The 15416-nt window shown below is 43.7% G+C and overlaps 2 protein-coding genes across 10 annotated transcripts in view; one reads left to right on the top strand and one right to left on the bottom strand.

Moving 5' to 3' along the window:
• The window catches only part of LINGO2 (leucine rich repeat and Ig domain containing 2), a 1446432-nt gene extending 1440478 nt beyond the window's left edge, over window positions 1-5954 (bottom strand). For 7 of the 9 annotated variants that reach the window (XR_015169452.1, XR_015169451.1, XR_015169454.1 and 4 more), the window contains exon 1: window positions 5818-5954. The gene's annotated coding sequence lies outside the window, so the exon portion shown is untranslated. Of the gene's footprint in view, window positions 1-4920; window positions 5055-5817 lie in introns of those variants that run through there. The other 2 variants (XM_086414892.1, XM_086414894.1) reach the window with 2 other exon arrangements.
• Window positions 1-9547, top strand: part of LOC147366679 (uncharacterized) — a 169902-nt gene extending 160355 nt beyond the window's left edge. Inside the window, exons 3-4 of the mRNA XM_086414636.1 lie at window positions 4871-6806; window positions 7516-9547. Of these exons, the coding sequence (XP_086270762.1) occupies window positions 4871-5526 (656 nt within the window). The 3' untranslated portion in view covers window positions 5527-6806; window positions 7516-9547. The remainder of the gene's footprint in view (window positions 1-4870; window positions 6807-7515) is intronic.
• Window positions 9548-15416: the final 5869 nt, after the last annotated feature.

Here is a 15416-nt window from a genome sequence, read left to right as displayed (position 1 = left end):
TTTGCCTGGAAAATCCCATGGACAGAGGAGCCTGGAGGGCTACAGTCCTGCCAGGACTGTAGGGGTCACAGAGATGGACACCAGTGAGCACAGGACACAGCACACGTGGAAGTTTTCCAGGTATTCTTCAAATACATCATTTCATTTACCTCCATATCAAGTGTTACAATGCCTGACATTTACTTAGCACCTGAAAGTTTTTTTTTGTTTCTTTTTCCAAAGCTTAAACCTAGGTGTAGTCAGGTTTTAAACCCAAGGATAGAGTAGGTAGATATTAAATTTCCCCACTTTACTGAATTCAACACTGAGCCTTAGATAAATAAGAGAGCTTTTCAAAAGTGACACATTAGTCATAAGAGACAGAAGTAGAATTCAAGTCTTCTGATTCCAAGTCCTGTACTTCTACTTATTGACACTGCCTCCTGCTGGCACTCAAGTTAGTTTCTCTTGGGAGATTGTTAGTAGATTTTTCTCTCTGAGGACATTTCAAATCCATTTAGCAATTGTATTCGCTGAGTGACACTTAAATAAAAATAGTTACATTTACTAAAGACTTAGATGGAGTTAAGGCCTTCCTAAAATGAATTACTATTTTTTTATGTATAGTTGATTTACAATGTATTAATTTCTCCTGTACAGCAAAGTGACTCAGTTATATTGGACATGGAACAACAGATTGGTTCCAAATAGGAAAAGGAGTATGTCAAGGCTCTATATTGTCACCCTGCTTATTAACTTATAGGCAGAGTACATCATGTGAAACGCTGGGCTGGAGGAAGCACAAGCTGGAATAAAGATTGCCAGGAGAAATATTAATAACCTCAGTCATGCAGATGACTACACATTTATGGCAGAAAGTGAAGAAGAACTAAAGAGCCTCTTGATGAAAGTAAAAGAGGAGAGTGAAAGAGTTGGCTTAAAGCTCAACATTCAGAAAACGAAGATCATGGCATCTGGTCCCATTACTCCATGAAAAATAGGTGGGGAAACAGTGGAAACAGTGGCTGACTTTATTTTTATGGGCTTCAAAATCACTGCAGATGGTGATTGCAGCCATTAAATTAAAAGACACTTACTCCTTGGAAGAAAAGTTATGACCAACCTAGACAACATATTAAAAAGCAGAGACATTACTTTGCCAACAAAGGTCCATCTAGTCAAGGCTATGGTTTTTCCAGTGGTCATGTATGGATGTGAGAGTTGGACTGCGAATAAAGCTGAGCACCGAAGAATTGATGCTTTTGAACTGTGGTGTTGGAGAAGACTCTTGAGAGTCCCTTGGACTGCAAGGAGATCCAACCAGTCCATCCTAAAGGAGATCAGTCCTGGGTGTTCATTGGAAGGACTAATGTTGAAGTGGAAGCTCCAGTACTCTGGCCACCTGATACAAAGAGCGGACTCATTTGAAAAGACCCTGATGCTGGGAAAGATTAAGGGCAGGAGGAGAAGGGGACGACAGAGGATGAGATGGTTGGATGGCATCACCGACTCAATGGACACGGGTTTGGGTAGACTCAGGCAGTTGGTGACTGACAGGGAGGCCTGGCATACTGAGGTTCATGAGGTCGCAAAGAGTGGGGCACAACTGAGCAATGGAACTGAACTGAATAATATATATGCATATAAATGTATATTCATAATATTCATAAATATATTTAAACATAGATATATTAGTGAATATTAAAATAATATATATTATTTTGTATATTCTTTACCATTATGATTTATGACAGGATACTGAATATAGACCCGTGTGCTATAGGACCTTACTGTTTGGATTACTAATTTCTGAGCAGGTTTACAAGTGTGGCTCAACTATTTGCTTACTGAGAATATTTCAGACTTGATTACACTGGGCAATAAGCACATGGAAATAAGGCACTCAAAGCAAAAATGCACCATATTTCAAGACAATACATCCATCCCAGGTAATCACTTTCCAAGCTTGTACATTTCCCAGAAACAGAATCAGTGGAGTTGCAACCAGACCCAAGAGACAAACAGACATAAGAGATAATAATCAACTGATGATCTGTACTCCCAAAAGAATCAACCCCACAGTTCATGGTTTTCTTCCATGAAAAAATTTAAATAATGGAACAATCAGTATTTTAAAACTACCTCCCACTTACACAAAAAGTATGAACCAATAACTGTGAAATAACTATAAATCGATATGGATTTTTTCAGAAGCAAATATTTTAACCAAAAGAGAGAAAATGAAATAATGAAAGCAAGTAAGGAAGGAGGGAGAGGGAGGGAAAAAGGAAGGCAGAGGGAGGGAAGGAGGGAGGGAGTACTAGCAAAAAAATGTTTTTTTTCTTTAAACAAAAATGGTTGCTAAAAGAAGAAATCGGAGGTACATGCAGATCAGTAAACCTTTTGTCTACTATGTAACCTGTCCCTCTTATTCTTTCATTTCCTTATCACACATATTTTAAGCTCTATTGATTTTCTTTCAGGAAATGTGATCTTTTATCATTAAATAGTTCTTAAAGTTCTTAACTAAACAGCCCCCAAGCCATAAAAGAAAGGGGCCTGGTGATGTTACTCTCTCATCAAAATTATAAATGGAGTACCGAAAGTTGAGGGCTATGAAAATGAGGAAATATTTATGAAAATTATGAAAATCCCCAAAAACATTTTTTTTTCAATATAGGCTCCTGCCTTATAAAAAATGCAACTAAACTGGAGAGTTAGAAACTGACAAACCTTTTGCATACAGTGACCTCCTATCCTTGTACTACAGGAAAACATTTCCACCTAGAGTCCTTTCAGAGAATATCTGGAGACCAAATGAAATCAACCATAATGACAACCAGAGCCAGATAATAATCAGTTTTTAATTGAAGCATCAAGCCAATTAATTTGTGACAACAGCCTATCACTCCTTATTCTTGACATGAAGTTTCAGAGGACTCAAACAATTCTCAGGTCCACAGCATTCCAGGAACACGTCAATGTTCTAACTCTTTTAAAATCACATTTATGAGACAGAGAAAAATCTTTAGAGATGGAGTTCTATAACTGAATTTGAGGTTACAAACCAGCCTCACTACTTTGATTCAATTCATTGTCAAGAAATACAGTGTCTCTTGAGCACCATATTACACAGATTCCTAATGCTACCAGGTCTTCCTCTGGTTTCAGCTTCTTTCATAAAGAAAACTGAGCCCTTTTATGTATTTGTCTTCATTAACTCAATTCAACAAATACATAATCTGTGTCTAAACATGCAGATAACTGCATTTAGATGAGTAACTACTATTCTGTCACATAATAAAATTTCTAAGAGAGTATTATCTTAAGAACATAAACCATCTTTCTTCGAGACTTCAGCAAGACATTCATTCTTGCCTTCGACACAGAGCTCCATCCATGTAATACATGAATGACAAACTTTAAATAAATCTTCCCTGAGATCATGCTATATGTTATTCTGGAATGAAAAACATGAATACATTGGTCTGTTCCACTTCAATTACACTTATTATATAATATTAACTTACATAGTTACCTTAATAAAAAATAATAGATGCCTTACACATAAGTGGTAACCGAACTACTTCAGTTATCATCAATAGGCAACCCATCCCATTCCAATTCTTAAAATACCTGACTGTATCTCACGAAAACACTTCCAGCAGAAAGGGCTTCATTTTTCCTGCTTCACACGCTCACTATATGGTAAGTAATCCACACTCCTGGGTGATGGGATGATAGTACACTGAAGAATATTCTCCTCCTTTTAACCACTGCTTCGCATTTTTGAAAAAAAAAAATGTTCACTCTTTCAGTATGTGGCCCAGTATTTATAAATACTGGACCTCTGCTTTTATTTAGTATTCCCAGAATATTCCACACCCTCCCATCATTTTTTTTTTTTTTTTTGGTCTTCCTTCAGGATTATTCTGCAAGAGGGTTAATATCACAAGTCGGGTTTGTTAAAAGCCACCTTTAAAGGACTCTGAAATTGCACTGCTGAGTGTAAAATGACCACGTATGGTATGTACGAATACAAAACAGCACACTGAAAAATACATACGTTGCCAGCTGCCTGACAGACATGGTGTAATCACGCCAAGCGCACACAATCACACTACTCACTTTTTTTTTTTTTTTTAGCTTAAGCACAATCATCACACATATTCAGCACCCACCGTGCCCAAGGCAGTAGCTAGTAGAAGCGATTTCTGTTAGTGGCTTAAGCAAGGATTTTGTCAAAGACAGTGTGAAATGTGAAATGAATCAGACTTCATTAAATCATCTGAACTTCAAGGCCATTTCCCAGCACCGCCCCCACCCCCAACCCACCTCAGGCACACAAGCTTAACTTCACCCTTCTTCCGCTCCTGATGTTCTCGCCCTGACTTCCTCCTCACCCTTATCTCTCTCTCTCTCTCTCTCTCTCTCTCTCTCTCTCTCTCTCTCTCTCCAAGTCTTATCGGCAGCTTTGCTCCGTTCTCAGAGCCAATCTCTTAGGAAAAGAAAATCAGTTAAATGCTAGATGGTGAGACTTCACCATCAGGTGCAAAGAAAAGGGGAGGAAAAGAAGAGGGTGTGGTACTCCCTTTTCCACCACACCCCACCCCTCGAGGCGCGCACTCCCGTCCACTGCGGCTCAGGGGAGCACCGCGGGTCCTCGCTCACCTCGGAGCAGCCTGATCCACAGACCAGCCACCTGGCCATCTCGTCAGGAAACTTCCCTTAAAGCAGCCAAACATTTAGGGAAGGCCGGAAAAATTAAGAATTAGTTCGAAAATACCTCCCACGGGGCTCCACGGAGGAAGACTCAAAGGCACCTTTAGATACAGACCGCACAGAACCGCATCCTCCACTCACTCGCTCCCATCTTGGGTATCCGGCTGAGAATTGAAAGAGAACCCAGGAGGCGCGAAAGGAGAGTGGAGAAGGACTTACCTCCCGGGACTGCCCTTAGGGCGCGGAGCCAGGATCGCCTCCTGCCCCGAAGTGGCTCCGGCTCGGGCACAGCCTTCCGGAGCACAGCCCAGATTCGGACCCGCGTCCCCGCAGCTCTGCGCGCAGCCGGGAGTCGCGCCGGGACTCCGGCTCCCGTCCCACCGCCCCGGCCGGGCTCGCCTCACCTCGGCTCCCCCTGTAGCGCCCGCTCCGCCACCCCGCGGGCACGCTCGCTCCCCGCGTTCGCCCCTCCGCCTCCCGGCGCCCCCACACCCACCCGCGCCGCGGCGCCCGCTGGGAGCCTCTAGCGGAGGCGAAGGGAACCGCAGCAGCCCCGCAGCGCCCGGGCTCCGACGCCGGCTGCCGAGAAGCCAGCCAGGCGGCAGGGGGGGCTTCACGCGCCCCCGGCCTCAATCCGCTCGCCGGATGCTGCCGCCGCACGCACCTGCCCACCTGCGCCGGGCTCACCTGCCACCGAACGTCCTAGCGGCGTTCTCCAGTGCCCACGGCGCGCTATGGCAACGAGCGGGTGGGTCCGCGGTACCAATGGGCCGGGGGTGGGGAGAGGGGGAACTCTCCATAAACACACACACATCCACGCTGTAAATCAGCCTGGACAGACAACCTTGCTCTATGCCTATTTCCAGTGGATTCCACAGAGTGTAAGGTCAGGACAGGCTGCCTTCGCCTGGCTGCCTCCCACCTGGGCGCCAGCGGCACCGGCGGCAACTCCCTTGACTTGCCCGCCCCGAGCCATTCGTTCGGCTCGTGCAACCGCGTGGCGACGCCAGCAGAGACCAGCGCAACTTGGCTTGACCCTCCCCATCCCAGTCCCAACGTGCATTTTAAGTTTTTCTTCTTCCTAGCAATTCAGACAGCGGTTTTTCAGCCTCTTACCTTACTTGAGACGCTGTTAATTCTCTTTTATATCATTAAAATCCAAAGCCAAGGATACGCCGCACACAAGTTCAGAGGGTTTTCCTTGACTCCTCCGCCTCGGCTGAGCCGGTTTCCCCTTCTAGAGGGATCAGGAGTAGGGGGTGGCGGTTTAAAAAGCCCTCGCGCGACAGGCACCGCCAAATCTTCCCGCTTGTGGAGACGGAGAGGGGCACAACCTTCCCAATCTCCGGAAGCCTCCCAGCCTCTCCTCGGTGAACTTGGCTTTATATTTAATTTTCTTCTTTAACCCGACAGGCCCATCAGTCAGTTCCCCGCATCAAGGCAGGAATGAAACAGATATTCACAGGTGTGGCCCCTCTTCTCTCTTTCTCAGGGTGATACCACCCCCTCCGTCGCCACCTTTCTCCCCTTAAATTAGAAAAGCGAATCTCTGCTCGGATTAGGTGGGGATTCGGTGGAGGGTGCTGTAAGAAGAACCACTCCAAGGCACAGCTTCAGAAACCCATTTCTGCAGGCAGCCCTCCGCAAAGGTGTCAGTTCTGAAGAAACTTTCAGGGGAGGCGGCGGCGGCCGTGCTGGGCTGGGCGGGCGGCAGGCAGCGAGTACCAGGTGAGGAGGCGGCGAGCAGGAGGGACACCAGGCAGGCGGCCGGCGGCTGGGTCCAGGCGCCCGGGCTTGGCGCGGAGGATGCGCGCACACACACACACACGGGCACACACGCACAGACACTCGCGCGCGCGCACAGCCGCAGACGCACGCCCGGCCCCGCGCCCGCGGCCCCAGGCCACCAGGGAGAGAGAAGTCGAGAGATGCAAAATGGGGCAGGTGTTCCAAGGATCCAAATGATGTGAAGATTCAATCACTGTCCACTATTTAAGAGATTACTGCAGGCAGGCAGTTCCTCCCTGTAAACCCTCAAATCCTTGCGGCCACCTCCCAGACTCCTGCCCTCTCTGGCATCTTGGCCGCCTGGTTCTTTTCATGAGGCGAGTTACTGTCTCAGTACCCTGTTCGAGGTGGCCGGACTAAAGATTAACCACGTCCGTATCTCCACCCTCCAGGGCCATCTAAGACCCTTCAAATGTGGGGCAAAGTGGCAGCTGCTGCTTGCAAGGAAGCCAAGAGGCTCCCCGAGGTCCTTCGAATAGAGGAGCCGAGACATCGTTTCCTGGACATAATCGTTTCTCATCTCCCCCTTACCTGCCCACTCCCTCACGTAGCATTTCCCCTATGAACTTCTGAAGCTCGCATAGATCTTTTTGGAAGGAGCTTCGTAGGAATTTGTGAGGCCTAGCTTTTGAAACTGGGCTAATTTAGGTTCTACGCTTATATTGTAAACTGGACGGTAGCAGGTAAAAGGCTCAACTGGAGAAAGGGGAGGGATTAGGAGTCTGGAGACCCAGCCCCTTTAGCAGCCATTTCCAAGGTTTGATAACAGGAGTTGCTCCCCAGGTCTCCGGCTAGCCCCTGTCCCACCATCTTTTTCTTCCCAAAACAGCCTGGAGGGATCCTTGGTTGCACGCAACCCGGGAACCGCACGCTGGAGAGACAACGCTGTCAGAAGCGCCCCTGGTTCTCTCTTTCACAGTTCCACAGAAAGGAGCCTCCCCGCGCGAGTTTGTCTTACCCGGACTGAGCTGCTGGAATTGATCACCGAAAGTAAACTTTTCCTTTTTTTTTTTTTTTTAAACCCAGGTTCGCCTTCGTGCACTCTGAGGTCTCCACACCTGCAGAGCATCACTCTGCCTTCCCAAGTACTGACCAGGCTGAACATCGCTGCAGGTGTTTTCCCTCCTGGGATTCGCGAATCTCTGCACCTTAGGACCTGCTGGTGGCAAACGCGAAGTTGCGCCGGGTGGGGAAAGCGTGAGCTTCCTTTGCTCCCGCGTTGGAAGCCACGCTCCGCCAAGGTCTCCATCCAAGTAGCTCTTGGAACCAGGGGGTCTTGACTGGCTCCGAGAGTCCGCTTCAAGTTTAAAGGCAATAGAATTTGCCTGGAAGACAGTACTTAAACGCTGAATTTGGATTTGCCAAGGCTCGAAAGTGGAACAAAAGGATGATTCGGTGCAAAAGATGAAACTTGTGTAGATAGGAGCTCTAGCAGTGCTACTCACAGCTCAGAAATCAATCCAGAGCTTTCGAAGATGAGCGTCGCCGCGCCCGGTATCTGCGGACCAATAGCTTCTGGGCGCCCATCTGTATTTCTGGGATGAACCGGCTTTGAATTCGGTTTGAGTCCACGCTGTAGTAAGCCAAGAGGAACGGTCGGTTTTAGGGAGTGATGGATGGATGAAGGCTGCCGGTTGGAGCCAGAGGACCGCAACACCGTCCTGCTAAATAGCACTTGTGCGCAGAGATACTCAGAGTCCCGCGCCTAGGGAGTCAGAGTGCACGGGTTTGACGCCCTGGCTTACCTTCTTCTGATGCAGTTAAAGCAGAGTTTGAAGCTAAGCGGAGCCTGCATGGAGGAGATCTGAATAATGAATTTGGTGGTGAGATGCTAAAGGATAAAGAGGCATTTCATTTCTGTGTTACTAGTTTGCAGTTAAACCCACTTCGGTGGTTGAATGTGCCTTGGACACTGACTTTGTACAGTTTCAGGTAGAGAATGTTCCCATTCTTCTGGTATAAATCCATACATTCTCTGCTTGCCACAAAGTTAAATGCTTCTTCGAGTTGTGATTCTTATTCCTAATTAATAAAGTGGCAATAAGAATTATAATGAACTATTCCCAACCAAAGTTCTCATCTAACGTAATTTCTGATGGCATAAGCCTCTAGATTAATAACAAAATATTGTGGCAGACTATTAGGCAAGGACTATAGAACTGTAATCAAGAGACTCACTGAGGGAAAGAAAATTCAGAAATCAGAGCTGACTCCTATCCAAAAAGATTTGGGCTTGAAATTCCTTTTCTGGTTACTGTGGACCCACAAGCAGTTCTCTGCTACTAATGGCTCTCTTTAAAATAAGCCTAGGTCATTTATACATTAAAACCTGGAAGGTGTCTTGCAGGTCTGGGGAAATGTTGTGGAAAGTCTTGTGCCAGCCACAGAGGATTCTTTTTCATTTACCTTGAGTATTTTACTTACAAGGCATGTAGGTTAACAGTGGTAATCAGTGGTATAATATGCTTGACATTTTATCCCTTCAACAAAGTTAAAAAAAAAAAAAAAAGCCTATGGATTTATGGACCCTCTTCAAGAAGCATTCACTTCTCACTCCTCTTGGGGACAAAATGCAGTTTCCTCAATGATTTTTGATTGTTGCAAAACAAAACTTAGATTTGTTATTTATTGTACAGTGTTTTCCCTCCCACTTCACGCTTTGCTTCTTTAGGGAAAACAAGAGGGGTAAATCTCAAGGTCCAAGGATTCATTCCATTCCTATATCCTCCTATCTGTTTGCATTATCTAGAAGGAATTATTGAGACTCAAAAGTACTGTCAGATCCAAAAGACTTCTAAATTCACCCGTCTCTGTGTTAAAAGTACAACTGCATTGTTTTAATGTTGTTTATTTCTCTAAATTCTTTGACAGGTGAAAATTGAAGTTGATAAGTATGCGATCTCTGCCAGTGCAGACTTTCTTGAATCTTTTATCTTTTCAAGATGATTGCTGTATAAAATGTATTTTCTAGAACATTTTTTTTTCCCTTCCCTGGAGATAGCATTTTGTCTAGTGGTCTATTGTGTTACTGATTAAAGTTATTCTTTGCTTACTGGTATTGCCTCTCCCACTGCACTATGAGCTCTGAGAACAAGGATGGTACCATCTACATTGCTGTTCATTGGCATTTGGTACAGAATCCCTTCCAGAATAGATGTGTATAATAATGATGGTGGTGATAAGGAAAGTTACCATTCATTGAGTAACTACTGCATGCTATGATTAATTCACTTTTTTTTCAATAGCTTATCTCCATAATCCGCTGATGTAAATTCTACATACTGAAAGTATAGGGAAATTGATGCTTATGCAGATTTAACTGAGATCACAAAGCTGTTTTGTCACAGATGAGTTGGGATTAGAATATACATCTGTCCAACTCTGAAGCCTGCACTATTAACCACTCCTCTTTATTCAAATAGGCACCACATTTTCAATAATGAAAGGTTAAGGGAAATTATATATATTTAATGCCAAATAAGAGTGTGTCAAATTTAGCATAAATTCTTTAGCATGTATGTAATCTAATCAACATTGATTGATTGAAAATGCCAAATACTGAGTTGTAAGTTTCCTTGAAGGGAGAGGGGTTAGTCGTCTATAAATTTATGGTTATAGAAAATTTTTCATTTTTTTCCATGTTGACATCCTTATGATAAAAAAAAAAAACTAAGTGAAGGCTATTATATAGCTTCATTTATGTAAGATGAGTAAGTTCACCTAAAATTGTGTTCAGAGGATAGATCTCATGTTCATTGTTATTACACCAATTCAAAATCTTAAAAAAGAGCCTAGGAACACAGAGAACATTGAATACAGAGTGGCCTTGGAACATGCTACAGAGATGTAGCTGTCGTTTCCAGAGGCTCATATTACAAAGCATTTTTTAAAATATCTATGCCACAGGAGACTAGGTGCTATGGGAGAGAATGAGAAAGTTCTCTTTATACTGATATGCAAAGATCTCCACTATGTTTTTAGGTGAAAATAGCAAAGTGCAATGAGAAAACCCCAGAAATTAATAAAAGTAGTTAGAAATGAGCAGATGGTGTCAAGGAACGAATTGAGACTTCACATATTCTTTTGACTGTTGGAACCATGGGGAATTTTTACCTATCAAAAGAGAAAAAAATAGTGCTCTGAGGGATTGCATGAGCAGAAAATAACAGATGCTTTCCCTTCATTATTAAAAAATATATATAGTTTAAAAAAAGATGAGAAAAAAGTGTTCAAAAATCTGGCCTGTGGTATATTTATTCATTCATTCTCAGGGAGAGACCTTGGGGGAAAGAAACAAAGGGAAGTGTTTTAGTCAGCCCAGGTTGCTATAATAAAATACCACAGGCTGAGTAGCTTAAACAGCAGAAATTTATTTCTCATGGTTCTGAAGTCTGGGAAGTGTGTGATCAATGTGCCAGCTGATTCAGTTCCTGCTGCAAGCTCTCTTTCTAACTCTTAGACAGCCACCTTCTCTTTGTGTTCTCCTGTGGGTATTCCTCTGTGAGTAGTGAAGAAAGGTGTATGTGAGCTGGGAGGGGGCTAGGGGGCTGTGAGATATTCTCCTTCTTAAAGGTCAATAATCCCACCAAGAGATTCCCACGTTTACAACTGACCTAACCCTAATTACCTCTTGAGTGCCCCATTTCCAAGTACCATCACACTGAGAGTTGGGGATTCAACAATATGAATTTTGGGGCTGAAAGTGAAAGTCTCTCAGTTGTGGCCTGTCCGACTTTTTGTGACCCCATAGACTATAGAGTCCATGGAATTCTCCAGGCCGGAATACTGGAGTGGGTAGCCTTTCCCTTCTCCAGGGGATCTTCCCAACCCAGGGATCGAACCCAGGTCTCCCACGTTGCAGACGGATTCTTTACCAGCTGAACCACAAGGGAAGCCCAAGTATACTGGAGTGGGTAGCCTATTCATTCTCCAGTGGATCTTTCCCACCCAGGAATTGAACCAGGGTCTCCTGGATTACAGGCAGATTCTTTATCAACTGAGCTATTTAAACAACAGAAGGAAAGAAGTTTAATCTCCTTGGCAATTGGACCTCCTCTGGGGAAATAGACTATTTGCTAGGAAGAAGAGGTCTTTCACTGTAGTGTCTTTAGGGAGATGCCTCTGGTTAAGGATTACCTGTATGAATAGAACTGAGGTCTGTGAGATATGGCTGCCTGGAAAATATCATTTCCAGGTAAGTGAGTGAAGTGAAGTGAAGTTGCTCAGTCACGTCCGACTCTTTGTGATCCCATGGACTGTAGTCTACCAGGCTTCTTTGTCCATGGGATTTTCCAGGCAAGAGTACTGGAGTGGGTTGCCATTGCCTTCTCCAGGGGATCTTCCTGACCCAGGGATAGAACCCAGGTCTCCTGCATTGCAGGCAGACGCTTTACCCTCTGAGCCACCAGGAAAGCAGGTCTAGGCTAGATAACTCAGGTATAAAATGAAGATGGTATGTAATGTAAACACTGCCCACTGTATCAGAAGCCATACAGACTTCATTTCTTTATTCTGGGCTAGAGTATCATGTCTGTTACAGGGAGGAAAGTCCTGGAGAGCCGTTCTTGATCAACTTCTTGTTTCTATCTTTGAAATCATTTGCTTTAGGTTGAAGCTGCTTATAATCTCAGATTCATATCAGTAAGATTTAAAAATTCCAGTCCTGTGAATGACTCAAAAGTTCCCAGTTTAATGCAAATTGTAACCCAAATTGACTGAACATCTTTTATGTATTAGGCACTATTCTAAGATAACTAAATTTGTTGATTCACTGCAGCAAATCTATTAAATATTATCTTCATTTTATAGACAAGAAAACAGTCACAGGTTGAGTAAACTTGCCATGGTCACACAGCTGATCAACTGGTATAGGCAGGGCTTGAAACTTGATTATCTAAATTCAGAGCTCTGCTTCTTAACCTGTACTAGAAGGTTCTGTATTAGCTATAAGGTCTATCAGAGCAGGACTTGACTATACTGTTACTCACAGACTCCCTAGACTATATATAAATAGTACATGATTCCTCCTGGGAGGGAGCGGTGTTGGGGGAGAATGGATACATGACAGCTGAGTCTCTTCGCTGTTCACTTGAAAGTGTCACAACACTGTTTGTTAACCTGTTAATCGGTTATACCCCAATGCAAAATTATGTTGTTGTTTTTTTTTTAAATAGTACATGACTCCCAACTGGGAAAAAATGAAACAGGGACAGAGGTGGGAGGGGAACAAATGGCAGTAACATGAACCAAGCACCCAGCTATGCGCCAGGCATTGTGCTAATTACACAATGTACATTGTTTAATTTTCAGAACAACCCCGTGATTTAGACAACATTGCCATCGTTCTTCTAGTGATCAGTATTAGGTTAATTATTTCCTCAGAATCTCACAGCCGTTAAGTCCAAAACCAGGATTTAAACCTAGACGCCATTGCTTTTAACCATCTTAACTGCCTTTAACTTAAACTATTATTTTAAACTACGTGTTGTATTTGGGGTGGGGGGAGGCACTTGCTTAAAATTCAGTAACCATTCCAGTTTTTCCAATTCAAAACACATGCTACAGCAAAATAAACAGAGACTAAACACAGAGTAGGAATAAATATCTCTGTAAGAAGATATTGGAGTGCTTTGCTGAAGAAACCACCCAACAGTTAGTGACTTACCACTTGCCATCCTCCTAAGATAAGTGGCTATCCTTGTGATATTTTTGGCACTTATTTGAGGAGAGAAGAAACCAGACAAGATAATGTGGGCAGAAAAACATGTTCGTTCTCTTTGGAACCATTTTGGCCCACCTAATTTCTTAGACAAAACTAGTGCCTGTTTTCTGAAACTGTCTCTCCATTTGTCAGTGGATTCATCAAGACATCACATAAAGTTTCTGAACGGCATTCTCTGCTGCGCGTTAGAAAAAGGAAACAGCCAATCGAAAGCACTTACAATTTACATTTCTCCTTTCCTTTAATTCTGAACATAAAACAGCGCTGAGAATGGGAGTTAAAACCTGAGCCACAGCTGTCATCTAGGGACCCACATTGATGGGGTCACACCAGGCTAAGGAGTTTGAACATCACACTGACGATAATGGTCATCTTATAAACAATGCATCCCTAGATTCATCCATCTCTGTATAATGGTTCCTCTACAGACTCCAGAGTTAGATTCTTTAGATTTGAAGTCTGGCTCTGAGACTTCTCAGTTGTTTGAACTCTCCCAAGGATAATAAAAGGATCCTTTGGGAGGGCCTTGTAAATCTTTTCGGGGGGCATTGGAAGAGGGGGTAAAAGATGAGGAAAGGGCCTTCTGAGACTGCTGCCCAGAGGAATACAATCCAACCAGAATCACAAAAGATGAACTGGCAGTCACATGAATACAATCAGGGAGCCAGGAACCTACCCAGTTTGCAAAAATCAGATGCGAGAAGGAAGTGAGAATAGAGAGACTCAAAGAGACAGAAAGACAGAAACACTTTGTTTCTTCTGGGGTAGCTGCAGACAGATGTTGAAACAAAAGTTTAAGAAATGACTATCCCCAGTAACTCAGAATGTGCTGTATTTGAAGATGAGTCATTAAGTTAAAACAAAACTATTAGGATGGACCCCAATCCAATCCGACTGGTGTTCGTATAAGAAGAGGAGATCCTGGCACACAGAGAAACACTGGGAGCTCAGAAGTACAAAGGAGTGATCACAAGGTTGCAGCCATCAGCAAGCTAAGGAAAAGATCCCGGAAGAAACCTTGATCTTCGACTTTTAGCCTCAAGAACTAGAAGGAAATATATTTCTGTTGCTTAAGTCCCCCATGCTGTGGTATTTTGTTGGGGAAGATCAGCTAACAGATGGAACTGGAGAAGTCAGCTTGCAAGTCATCTATTGAGAGGACAGGCCAGCTGCACCCAGGTTGTAACAACAATATATTGCAAAAATCTTAGATACAGTATTTTCAAAAACTTGGGGGTAACATTTATAAGCTCATTTTCACAAAACCACTTTAGAGGAAGAAGAATAAAGGAGGACAGTAGAGCTAGTTAGCATTAGGAACATGGCCTGGATGAAAGTGGATACGAAAAATGTATAGATTCCAGAGAGATAATGAAGGTGGAAGTAACAGGGTTTAGGGATTCATCTGACAGGTGGCAGAGAGGAAGGAGGAGGTTAGAGCTGAATATTATCATTTTCCAGGAGAGTAAACAAAGGAAATAAATTTTTTTTAATTGTTTGTCTATTTTTGTTAGTGGATAGTTGCAGATGTTGATTTAAGCATAGTTGGAGTAACAGCTATAGATGAACACACAAAACGGTCAAAAGTAAACATTAAGCAGCAAAGTAAGGAAACAATGTAAGATGTGCTTTAAGACAGTATGCAATGAAGTGCAAATGTTTGCTGTAAAAAACAGAGAAAATGTGTCATGCAGGGAACTCTACTTAGTGCTACATGGCAGCCTGGATGGGAAGGGAGTTTGGGGGAAAATGGATAAATGTATATGTATGGCTGAGTCTGTATGCTGTCCACCTCAAACTATCACAGCATTGTCAACTGCCTATCAGTTCAGTTCAGTTCAGTCGCTCAGTCGTGTCCAACTCTGCAACCCCATGAATCATAGCACACCAGGCCTCCCTGTCCATCACCAACTCCCAGAGTTTACCCAAACTCATGTCCATCGATTCAGTAATGCCATCCAGGCATCTCATCCTCTGTTGTCCCCTTCTCCTCCTGCCCGCAATCCCTCCCAGCATCAAAGTCTTTTCCAATGAGTCAATTCTTCGCATGAGGTGGCCAAAGTATTGGAGTTTCAACTTCAGCATCAGTCCTTCCAATGAACACCCAGGACTGGTCTCCTTTAGAATGGACTGGTTGGATCTCCTTGCAGTCCAAGGGACTCTCAAGAGTCTTCTCCAACACGACAGTTCAAAAGCATCAATTCTT

This window comes from Bos grunniens, chromosome 8, assembly GCF_055505025.1.
Source record: "Bos grunniens cultivar Pamir isolate PY7600 chromosome 8, Bosgru_T2T1.0, whole genome shotgun sequence".
Taxonomy (NCBI): domain Eukaryota; kingdom Metazoa; phylum Chordata; class Mammalia; order Artiodactyla; family Bovidae; genus Bos; species Bos grunniens.
This window is presented reverse-complemented; position numbering and strand designations above follow the sequence as displayed.